The 13301-nt window shown below is 34.0% G+C and overlaps 1 protein-coding gene across 2 annotated transcripts in view; it reads right to left on the reverse strand.

Annotated features, from left to right (window-relative positions):
• Window positions 1-489: 489 nt before the first annotated feature.
• Zc2hc1a (zinc finger C2HC-type containing 1A) overlaps window positions 490-13301 on the reverse strand; it is a 38822-nt gene continuing 26010 nt past the window's right edge. Inside the window, exons 8-10 of one of the 2 annotated variants that reach the window (XM_035439995.1) lie at window positions 7435-7551; window positions 4363-4470; window positions 490-2973 (exon numbers count right to left, since the gene is read on the reverse strand). In XM_035439995.1, coding sequence (XP_035295886.1) covers window positions 2808-2973; window positions 4363-4470; window positions 7435-7551 — 391 coding nt within the window. In that variant the 3' untranslated portion in view covers window positions 490-2807. The remainder of the gene's footprint in view (window positions 2974-4362; window positions 4471-7434; window positions 7552-13301) is intronic. The other variant, XM_027398783.2, reaches the window with a different exon arrangement.

Below are 13301 nucleotides of genomic sequence, written 5' to 3' on the forward strand. Positions count from 1 at the left end.
GCAAGACCTGCAGATTCAAAACTACAGGATCTCCAGGACACAAGGAAACAAAAAGATATCCAAGAGGAATCCCAGTGAGGATCCAGTATCCATAGTGTAGCAGAAGCCAGAGGCCTCAAACCAGACCAATGACTCATTACAATGCAAGTAAAGATGTATGGACTACAGGTTTACTGTGTGACTCAATGGTTCACACTACAGCTTCTATGCTGGCATTTCCTTGTTTTTTGTTTTTACTTTTAAATTTTGTTTTGGGGAAAGTTGCGAGGGCAGAGGGTGGAAGTTAGGGGACAGGGAGATGAATGGGAGCTGCATGCATGATGTGAAATTCACAAGGAATCAATAAAATGTTTAAAAAAAAAAACAAATGTTTTCCTAAAGTCATAAAATGGCAATTCAAAAAATATTGTATAAAAAAGGTTATTTTTAGTATTTTATTTAGTTTGTTCCTATCATTCTAAAAGATATCAATAAATATAACAAGGAACAATTTGTTTTGTATCTTTATTGATTCAAAATGAATATATCCTTTATAATTTAAAAAACAGCGAATAAGAGACAACAGTGGTCACAATTGCTTAAACTTTTTCAAGTGAGTAACTTTCAGAATAATCTATAAGCAATATTCCATTTTAATTTAACCTTACAATCACTTTTCATTCTATCACACTCACAAATAATTGTGCAAATAAATAAAAATGAATGGTGCATAGGAAGACTGCATAAAAACTATTGCACAACACATCAACAAGAGAGTAAAATATGGACCATAAAAACCTGTTAAAAATTGTAACATGTTTCAAACGTGTATTTCACCAACTTGGTTTTATCGTGATCTCTGGGCTCTGGAACTGAATGCTTTTGATCAGTTTATCTATTGGTAGTATGCATTTAACACTTGCTACTGTAGAAGTCAATAACAAACATCATCTCTTGGTAGTAATCTTTTAATACTTGCTACTGTAGAATTCAATGACAAACATGTCTGTTTATTTAAAACCGATTTATCTAGACATTCTTTAAGTAGAATAAAGGACTACATGAGTTAAAATACAATTAAAAGAAATAGTGCTCATTCCTAGATAAAGATGATTTGATGAATTAATATTCTTTATATATTTATAACCAATTAAACAAAAAGGAATTACTAAAATGAAAACCTAAATTATATTCTTAAATTAGCCTTGTAAATTCATTACAGCTTATTCAGAATGACTAGTTTTGAATTTGTTGAACAGTATGATCAAATAGAACATGGAGAAAATCTAATAAAGGAAGTATAAAGTGAATAAAATGATGACATTATCACACATTTAAAATCCCTACACAAATTAAAATAAAACAGAAAGCAAGAAGTAAATAAGTTTCAGAAATGAAATCATAAGCAATGAATTTCTACATCCATTCTTAATCTGAAACAATACACAAGGTTGGAAACACATCAACACAAAATATTACTGGTACCTTTATATGGTAAAGTTCAGACTGAACAGTCATTACTATAGGACTGTGGAATGCACTCTGCAAAAGCAGCCTGCCAGTAAGTGCTGTTCTAGTGAAAGTGAGGATGATCCAAACAACTGGAGTCAAGTGAAACAGAACTACATTGTAGCTGTGCTTGTGTACACCACTAATTTAAAACATTTCAGTGCATTTCCTCTGTAATATACATGGTATTTCAACAGTAAGCACTAAAGAAAATGTGAATAGAAAAAAACTAGACATTCTCCAATGTATTTGTAACTATATGAACCACGAGGAATTAAGAAAGAAATAGCTTGGCTTGCATGCTCAGAATTAATGAGTATCACAATTATTATTTATTGGGAAGGTTGATTTCTTTTAAGATGCATTAATTTCCTATAAACATACATACACAGAAATAAAATTTTTAAACATGTAAGATTTTACAAAAAATTATGTACCTTAAATAATTACATATTTAATACTGCAAAGACTGTAGTAGTAAACTAAAACTACTCTTCAAAGGAGTTATGTCAAAAGAAGGAAAACTAAAATCTCCACACACAATTGAAAGTGCAGAGAAAATGTGTCCAAATGAGATGAGGTAAATTAATCATTCAGTTATAAGCAGAGTAAAATACATTTATATGTTCAGTTATTTCTGAAAAGGAGATAGCATAATTACATGTTCACAGAATGAGGATTACATGTTTAATAATTTAATCAGGTTATGTAATTAGTAATCCATGAAGTTACTGGCAACATGGACCTCAGATTTTCCTTTTCATCATTGTTTAGAAATTTAGTACCAGTTGCAGAACAGTTCAGCTGGAAAAATGACCTAGCATCAATTGGTAATGACTAAACAAGATTCTCTTCAATAACAGAATCTCCAGCATCCCATTCTCCTATGGTGCTACTGGTGATAGACATCACTAACAGCATCTATTCTCAGTTCTTGTTCAGAGGTCTGATTATCCTAAAGCTTTAAGGCTCATCACTAGAGTGGGAGTGCTTGTGCAAGTATACTAATGTGTTTAAACAACTGAAGAGCAATACCTAAGACAATGATCTCATACCAACTTATTTTTGACATATACTTAAGTATTTCTTCAAATGGCACAGGCTGGAGGAAACAGATTTATTATATACAGAATATATATACATACATACATATATATATACACAAACACATTATACAGCCAAAGGATTATGTTCCAAAGACAAAGGGAAAGGGTGTGTAAATAGCTTTAGCACTGCATAGCTAAAAGAAGTGCCCTGGGTGTCAAAGCAGCAATAACTTTCAAATTCTGAGCCTGGCCCCATAGCTCTTGAGATTCTGTTCACAGAATCATTCTTCGAATGCCACATTCACAGCAGAACTTTGCCCATTCAACAGGGTATTTTGTCCCACACTCATGGCAGAATTTTGGTAAGTGAACAGATGAATGTCCCTCAATGCCTTTAATGTTTCCACCATTAATTGAAGATGTATAGTCTCCATCTGGCCTACAGAAGTAGAGAAAGAAGAGTAGGAATCAATTTCACTCACAGTAGTAGTTATTAACTAAAGAACAGGGAGTAATTAATACACAGAAACTAAAATCTTAATGTGAATTTTAATATTCCTCTAGTTCAAATTATAAAACAATCTCTGGGACATACATAATGGAACACCCCTGTAATTCCAGATGTGAGGAGGTAAAGGCACAAGGCTACAGACTGCTATGGACTTAAAACTCCAAGATGAAAATGAAGCAAATATCACCATCTTGTGGGTTTTAATACTCAGTAATCTCCCGTGACTATATGTATCCCAAGAGGAATACTTTGTACAATCACTAAAGTTATCTGCGTGGAGACACACACACTGTTAGATACTGAGAGTAAATTACAGTGCAGTATAACTCTTGCAAACCACAAATACAATATAAATGAATTAGGATGTGTATATAATATTAATACTTTCGAGGGAAAGTAACAAAGGAAAAATTACCAGCTTTCTTTCAGTGAAATATGTAAGAATTAATTCAAAATGTAAAAAAATCATTTACTCATCATGAACACCCATTAGTAAATATTTCATATAATACTAAAACTTCAACTTTACTAGGCATTACTAAATTCTGTACACAATTGCTCCAACTGGAACACACAAGTGTCTTCATTATCACATTTTCTAACAATGTATTGTGTTCACCTGATCAGTATAAAATGGTTACCTACAGAGTTTTAATATACACATATTTCTGTATGTGAGGCTGAATATCCTTTCACATTTCTCTGGAATTGGTGTTTTTTTCTATGGGCAATATGCTGCTCCTGTCCTCTCCTCTCACCATGTCCCAGAGTTAATAATTATGAGTTCACCCTTACTATTATAGTTGTAGAAGATCCCCATATATCACTGTCAGTCAGGAAAGTCCAACTCAGCGTGCATAGGCCTCATGTGGCCAAAGACAGTTATAAATTGGACTCAACACAAAATCATATGCTTATTTTAATATTACTTATTATTATAATTATTATATTATAATTATTATATTATAATTATTATAATATTATAAAATTTCATTTTTTTCAATTTCTGATAAGTCAACTGCAGTGATATAAAAAACAAACTTTGTAGATGATAACATAGTGTCACAATGTCAAAGTCTTGGACACATTTGGCTGCATATACAGTAACCTCCTCTTGCAATATGTTGTATGATTTCAATTTATCTTGTGCTTTTTTGTGTATTTATATCTTAATAATTTCTTGTCCATATGAATGCCATATTGAGTTCTACAATAAAGGAAAAACTAGGTCATACATAGCATATTACCTATGTGTATAAAATCTGACTGCATATATTAATTTTCACTCTAATTATTAGGTTAGCAAGCTAAACATACCTGGCAGCGTAACTGTCAGTAAAAGTTTTTCTTTTGTTGGTAAACACACCTGACACAGAATTTCTTGCCAAGCTTGGCGGTGTAGTATTTCGAGATTTGATGTTAGCTCTGGAAGACAGAAAGTGATAACATGATAAAAAAAAGTATTAAAATAAATGTTTCTTGATCTTTTTTTAATGTCAGTAGAAAAACAGTCCACAGAGAAGTCCAAAAGAATAAATTCCAAGAAGTATTTCTATTCTGAAAACAAGTAGTGTTAGTCAGTATTAACGATTCATTATATAACATTACCTTCATTAAATACAACACAGATCAAAATATTACTTATGCTTCATAGAAAATTTCATTTTAAAAGCCTATTTAAAAAGCCTCATTTATAATTGCTCACATCATGGACACTGTTTACTGTTTATGGACAACTCCTAAGCAAACATTAAACAAATATTACTGCTAGTCTAAGAATTCAGGATATGGTTAAAATAAATAATTTGCTAGCTACTTTAAATGATATATTCATTTTTATGAAAGTTCTTAGGATAACTAAAAATAAATATAGATTTAATTTCACGAACTGCACAGACTGAAACATCCGACATAAGTGAGACCTGTTACTTTGAATTCCCATTTTCAAACTTTAGATATTAACAGGGCAGGCTATGAGATTGTCATAAGTTTAGATTAAAATTTCACTGTTCCCAAACAACTTTGTAATGATAATAATGATAGTGATAACTTGAGTTTACTCATTGGTAAACTGATCATTCACATTACAAAAAGGCTTTAAGATAAAATTCATATAAATGCAACATGTTGATTACATTACATAGTACTATTGACACTGCCAGTACATGTTAATTTTAATGATTCACTTTTATTTTATGTACATGGGGGTTTGCGTGCATGTATGTCTGTGTAAGGGTGTCAGACCCCTGAAACTGGAGCTACAGGCAGTTGTGAGCTGCAATGCAGGTACTGGGAATTGAACCCAAGTCCTCTGGAAGAGCAGCCAGTGCACTTAACTGCTGAGCCATCTCTTCAGCCCAACATGTTCACTTTTGATAGTTACTTACGATATACTAAACATATTTGTTTTGCATAAATAAGTTTACTTCATTCTATAAATAATTTCATATTACAGATGAGTTAAAGGAGTCAAAAGGCCCTGGAATAACTTAACACAGGTGACTCTAGCAGTATGCTACAAAGTCAATACTCAAAGAGAGTCAACAATGCATCAGTCCCTCCTCTTCTTTAAGGACTAAGTGCACTTTTCAAAAAGCAGTTTTGTAATATAAATGAAAATTTCTTCAGCAGTTCCCAATCTTTGGCTGAAATTCTTCCTACTCCACTATGGTAAAGTTGGAAGCATCCCTAATTAGGTTGAATAACTACTATTATGCATGTAGTAACTATTCTCCAAATACTCGGTATACTAAAAATGAAGACGTCATTCCATTCCATTTCATGTTGACATTTTGTTTTTGAGATACTGCATAAATATATTGTGCCATATTCCTGGCTTAGAGAACCTGCGTTTACAGACTGTGTAAGCTGTAATGCTATTATGTGGTCAGATTAGTATTTAGTGGATAATACTACAGATCCTATATTCAATGCCCAATGTTAAAATTCAGAACAGCTGCTCTGAGTAGTTACTTCTCCAACAAGCAAATAAACACTTTGATGCATTGATAAGATACCCAAGACTTCTTCAAATGGTCCCCCAAGTCTATCTGTGAGGCTTATTCTATCTATTCTAGTTTTGTAAAGTAGAACTAGAATTGTGCCTTTCTAAGTTGATCTCTATATAAAGAAAATTGTCAAAGGGGGTTATTCAAATAGAAGCATAGTTTCTTTCCTTTTCTTTTTTTAAAAGCTCTACATATATTGCTAGGAATATTAATTATTACCTTCATATAATGTGTCTAAGGTACATAGCTAAAATTTCCTTGAATATCACCTATAAATGTAAAATATAAGATTATCAACCTAAATAGCTATGCTATTATCTGCCTATTGTTTTCTAATATCTTCTAAGAGATGAAATCTGACTGTCAAGAGCCATTCTGAAACAATTGGTCAATTATTAACATGCTCACATATTCAAAACATTTTCATTCTGGTCACAATCTGGTATTTACCCTAAGTTTATGCATGAACTTAATGTGCTATAGTTCAAACATATAAAAAGTAGATTAATTATGAAATTACACTTTGTCCTTTTCCTAAACCATTTCCCCTAATATTTGCACCAATTCAGGCTCAGAAGACAATGTCTTCCTTCTACAAATGATCATTAACTACTTAGAAGCAGCCATGCTATGTTAGAATATTTCCTGTAACTGTGTCATTGCATGCCTACTTGAATTTAGCACTATATTTCATGATGAATAAACAGGATACACTGTTAACCTCTCTACTATTTTTAAATTTTAACTCATTTAAATTTTAAAATTTAACTCAGATACTCATTTGTTACTTGGTAATTTTGTCACTGAAAAATGAGGACTAAATTTCATAGATACTGAAGCCCAGATCTGTGAATCCCAAAATTTCATGCTACTGTTTCAAGAGTGACTATGATTGCCAGTCTTCTTGGCCACCAGGGCAGAAGAGACAGGTCTCTAGTAGTTTCATTCTTCTTCTGGGTACTATGTGGAATTTATAAACAACTAAAAGAGGACTATGAACCATTTGGCTGCTTTCGTAGGATCTTTTTCCCTCTAACTATAGTTCATCATCTGCTTGACTATATAATTTGCTGTATACACTTATTTATAAGGCTACTTACTACTCCTAACATATCTAGAATTCACAAAAATAACTGTGTTGAAGGTGACTGCTACAATATCTTTTAAAATTAACATTAAATAGAATAAAAGGCATGATTATTGTTAAATTGAGTAGAAACCCTTAATAATAATAAAAAATATTTTATGGCTTGTGAGGCCATTTAGCACTTAAATGGCTTAAAATTACTTTTACATAGGTTAAAAAATACAGTATTCTATATTATAAAGCCTATAATAAATATCTGATAAAGACCAACCAAACTGCATTATAAATACTTACTTGTAAATGGGTAATAACTCATGTCTTTTGAAGGCACTGTCTGACTTTGTATCACTGTCATACAACCTTTTCACATGTCTTCCAGTTCGAAGTGGAGGGCCTAACTTGCCCATCTTACTATCAAAATATATAAAGGTGTACCCATAAGGAGATTGCTACTGAATGTTTGCCTCTAAAGAACTATGTAGACATAAGGATTATTTTCTTCAGAAAAAGACATTCTGCTTCACTAGAAATCACCCACTTCCCTTAACCGAATGCCAAGAGAAAAGTACATGTCACAGATTTCTGAGTTCATAAAGTGCCCATCAGTAGACCTGTAAGTGGTGACCATTTAGGCCACCCTGCCAGTTTCCACGAAGTTTCATTGCTACATTTATCCAGAGTGGGGAATGAATTAGGCAGTAACAGTTTGTGTGAAGCTAGAATTGAACTTTAAGCAGTTATTCACAAATAATTTTCATTTCCCCTGAAATGGAAGAGCCTTTCTTCTCTATTATTTTGCTTTATGATTTCTCTTGTATTTGAAAGATATAATTGCCTATGGAATGCTTATATATTTATCTTGTCTCATTTTCCAATAAGGAACGAGTTTATTTCTTAAATGTATATAGTGAAAAAGGCAAAATATGATCTATACTTTAAAAGATGTGATTGAACCCATTTTACATAGAGGGATGCTCTCTCAGCCTAGACACACAGAGGAGGGTCTAGGCCCTGTTCCAAATGACAGACTTTGAAGATCCCCCATGGAAAGCCTCACCCTCCCTGGGGAGCAGAAAGGGAATAGGATGGGAGTTGGTGAGGGGCAGGGTAGGAGGTGAGAGCGAGAGCGACGGAACTGGGATTAACATGTAAATGAAGCTTGTTTCTAATTTAAATAAAAAAGGAAAAATTAAAAAAAGATGTGATCATTCTAAGCATCACAGGTAAAACATTAAACAACCACACCATTGCGAAACCTTTTTAAACCTAAAGTTTAAAATATCTCCATCTAGCGGATACTAGTGCTAACTGCAGATTTGTAGGACACCTTGTTTTATATTAGCTATACATTCAATTCATAGATTATCACCAACTCATGGGAGAATAGGAAAACAGAGATTATCATCCACTCATGGGAGATAACAGGAAAATTAGCAAATTAGAAAAGTTATCTTAAATGATTGGTAAGAAACATGCCATCTCTAACATTAAATATATTCTTCTGCTACTCGTGGAGGTGCATGCCTTTAATTCCAGCACTCCAGATGCACAGGCAGGAGGATGACTGTGAGTCTGAGCTCAGCCTAGTCTTCATAGTGAGTTCTAAGCCAGCCAAAACTATACAGTGAGATTCTCTCTCTCTCTCTCTCTCTCTCTCTCTCTCTCTCTCTCTCTCTCTCTCTCCTCTCTCTCACACACACACACACACACACACACACACACACACACACACACACACGAACGTATATATTCCTTAAAGAGATATCTGTTCTCACTTTTGTTTTTATTTTTCACTCATTTAACTCAGTAAGCCCTGAGGACATGGGAGGTTGTCAGACACTGCTAATCTGAGAGAACATAGTAGTAAACCAAAGAGCTGATGCTTGTTCTTAAATGATTGGTATCCAGGAGGTCTGTTCATCTTTCCAGAATGTAGGGTCTCTCAGGAGCAATAGAGTCATTTGATAGTTTCTGCGATGCATCAAAGTTGGTGGTAAATGCACGTAGCAGTATGTATGTTACAAACAACCTTCAGGAAATGTCTTAAACATAATTTCTACAAGTCCTGGAGATTAAGTTTATCTTTATATTTATAAGATTATAAAATAATCCAATGACTTCCAATTCTAATTGATAGTTTTTATGTTTCCAATTGAGAAATGTTAAAAATTATCAAAGCAATATTGTCAGACACTACCTTTAATAAGGCATCTGTGAGATATGATGGATAACATCTGTGTCAGAGAAACGGGTACTGATTTTAGATTTTAAGGAAACTTCATCTTAGCACACTAAGGCCCTTGATTTAACCCTCAGCACCACACACAAAACACAAACTGTACGTATATTTTAAATAAAAACAGATTCTTTAATTATGGTAATAAGTAGCTAAATCCTACATATGAATCAAAAAAGAAAAAAAGGTACTTAAAAATCTAAGGTAATTATCTAAGGTGAATGTTTCCTGTTCTATATACATAGGACAGTTGAAAATAGCTTTACATTGTGAAAACCTAATTGAAAGATGGGCCCAGAAATGATTTCTGCCAGATACGTGAGTTACAAATCCAACCCAATCCACTATATAAAAATTTACATATGTAGTGACCATATAAATGATTGCTTTAGACAAACACAAAATACAAATGCATCTTTAGTAAATATTAGTAAATGTGATTGGGGCTAAAGTCACAATCTCCTATTGTTAGGTTGTTTACACAAACTAAAATTTATAAATGTCAATTAATTACCAAAATCCTAAATAGTACTTTCTGAATTTTCAAAGAATTCATAGCTGAATGACCACCTGAGGAAATATTTGGTAATGATCTCAGTCTCTTCCTGATGAAGCAAATTTCAACTTAAGGAAAGTTCTTTGTTTACTACTGATATGAAAGGAAGTCCACTGAGAAATAAACCACCTGTCTGTGACAAGTCTGTAATTGCAGAAAACCTCAAAGATTGTTACATTGTCAAGAGATGACTTCAGGAATCATACTGGAAAAAATTATCCAGGTGGCATCTGTCATACTGTGGATCCCTGTAGTTAGACTCCTGGGACATTAAAAGATTTACAATGATTCATATATATGTTGATATATATTGATCTGAATTCTAATACATCACAGAAAATTTCATATAACAACTCCACAATACAGAAATCACCCTAATACAATAATGTCAATCATTTTTAATCCACACAACAAGCTATGTTCATACTCCAGAAAATTATTTTACAAAAGAAACAGGTTTCTGGGTTGGCAAGATGGCTCAGCAGATAAAGGTGCTGTTAGCTAAGTCTATTGACCTGAGTTCAATCCCCAGGGTAAACATGGAAAAAAAAAAAAAAAAAAAAAAAAAAACCCTATTTCTCAGAAGTTGTCTTATGACTTCTCCATGTATGGTTTGGTATGCACATGCACACACAAAATGAATAAATGTTAAAGAAAAAATTTTAAAGGAACGTGCTTCTATCATATAAAAACTAGAGACATTTATTTCCTACTAATTTGATATACTAAAGTATTAAAACTCAACTTCAATTTTTAATTAAAAGGTGCTCTCTAGGGCTGTGGAGATGTCTCAGTCAATAAGCTGCTTGCTCTACAAGCACTAGAACATGAGTTCAAATCCCCAAAACCCTGTAAAAAGCTGAACATCACATTGTGCAACTGTATTGGGTAATGAGTGGAGAATCGCTCTGGTTCAATGATAGATCTTGTCTCAAAAAGTGAGAAGATAAAGGCAATCAACACTGACCTCAGCCTACACATGCACACATTTGTGTACACATGTGCACCCACACTCACAATACTCCTTACGTGTACTCTGAAGCTATATTTTTTTTTTTACCCCATCTACTCTGATCAATCTCCAGTTTTTTTCCCATATTAACTGAAGTAAATTATTGAAAGACATTAACTCAGCTATTGAAACTGATGGAGGAGAACACGAGGGATCGGTAAGATCAAGTTGGGGGAAGGACAGAGTGAGAAGGAGAGCAAGGAAAGAGATACCTTGATAGAGACAGCCATTATGGGGTTATCGAGAAACCTAGCACTAAGGAAATACCCAGGAATCCACAAGGATGCCCCCATCTAAGAAGAATCTAAGCAATAGTGTAGAGAGTACCTTAACTACCTTAATTGCTATCATAAAGCTTTCATCTAGTAACTGATAGAAGCATATGCAGAGATCCACAGATAAGCACTGGGCTGAACTCCTGGAGTCCAGTTGTTGGGGGGGGGGGTGATAATATGAGGAAAGGTGTGAAGATCATGTTGAGGAAACCCCCAGAAACAGTTAACCTGAGCAAGTGGGAGCTCACTGACTCCAGAATGATACAGAATTCTAAAAGACAGTCTTATTTAGTCCCAGAAAATTTCAAAAAATGTGATGTAACACTGAGTTATTGAATATTGCCATCTTTGAATAAGATCACAAAACTGACACAGCTTATGGTGTGCTTTCTTTTGTTATTTTTAAAACAATCATATTTTACATACCAATCCTATTTTCATACCAATCCCAGTTCCCTCTCCCTCCTGTCCTCTCACTCCCTGTACCATCTCCACCCTCATCCCCTTCTCAGAAAGGGTGAGGCCTCCCATGGGGAATCATCAAAGTCTGTCACATCATTTGGGGCAGGACCGAGGCTCTCCCCCCTGTATCTAGGTTGAGCAAGGTATCATCACTCCATAGGGAATGGGCTCCAAAAAGCCCGTTCATGCAATAGGGATAAATACTGTTTCCACTACCAGTGGCCTCATAAACTATGCAAGCCCCCCAACTGTCACCCATATTCAGGGGCCCTAGTTCTATCCTATGCATAGGATACAGAAAGCACACCATAAGCTGTATCAGTTTTGTGATCTTATTCAAAGATGACAATATTCAATAATTTAGTGTTGCATCATATTTTTTGAATTTTTCTGGGACTAAATAAGACTATCTTTTAGAATTCTGTTGAAAAATTCTATTTGATAGTTTTATTTTTCAAAAATGTAAAAATTCACTACAAGTTATCAAACATAATAATTTTTCCAAGTATAAATATTAAAATGTCATAATCCCAATATAGGATAAGACTAGCATACATGAGTAAACTATACTATACTAAAAGTTATAAACAGCATTCTTGAAACAACTGTAGGATCATCAATTGCTAGCATTTATCAATCTCAGATGATGCTCAACACCTTCAATGTTACAACTGACTAAATGTCTTAATCTCACCTTCACTCAACTCAGAACCAATGCATAACTGAAAAAGACTGTTGCCATGCAAACTTTAAATAATTCTTCACCAGGACCACCCCTCTAGGGTGAGCCAAGTTTATAGTTGATAAATTTGATTTTATCAATTCATTAGTTTTATCACCCAACCCCTGAAAATGCCAGGAATTTAGTTAGGGTATTTTGTTTGTATGCTTGTTTGTTTATTGTTGATTCTGTCATCATGGTATTTACAATTTACCAAGGAAACAATCAAGTGAATCACTGTTCCAAAAATTTCTAAAATAGAAATGGTGGCTTGTAATGGACTTGTAAGAGAATCCACGAACACCCAGATAAAGTCATGTATATATTGGGGAATCACTCATAAATGACAAAGCAAGGTAGAGAACCACCAAGGTTTTCTGCCCTTGGCCAATGGATACTGCCATCTGCCTTCTGACCACCACCCAAGAGAGTGTCAGACGGCTCCCAGTCTACACATAGTCTCTGAGACCCTGCCACAAAGACTATTGGCTGACAGAATTCCCAGAACAGCAGCTGGAACTAAATAGAGTGAGTGGTTTTACTACCTAACAGGAACATAGTAATACTTCAATTAATACAGTATATCTATTAAGTAGAAGGCTTTTCTATATAGGCCAGTAGAATCTGAACACATATGACTGCTAGTTTAATATGATATGGGATAACCAAAGTGACCAATTTTCATGGCCTGATAAGCAGTGTTCAAAATCTCTACCTGTTAGTAAAAATATTTTTCTCTTAGGGATCATATACTTGGTCAGCTTTTTTACATGAGTAATCACAGTCTAAACATAGCCAGAAAGGGGTGCCATAGAGATACACTGTTACATACCTATGTACCTACCTACCTAGTACCACAGTAGAATACAAGACCTGGATTTCTGATGCCATGATCAATA

The sequence above is a fragment of the Cricetulus griseus genome, chromosome 2 (assembly GCF_003668045.3).
Source record: "Cricetulus griseus strain 17A/GY chromosome 2, alternate assembly CriGri-PICRH-1.0, whole genome shotgun sequence".
Taxonomy (NCBI): domain Eukaryota; kingdom Metazoa; phylum Chordata; class Mammalia; order Rodentia; family Cricetidae; genus Cricetulus; species Cricetulus griseus.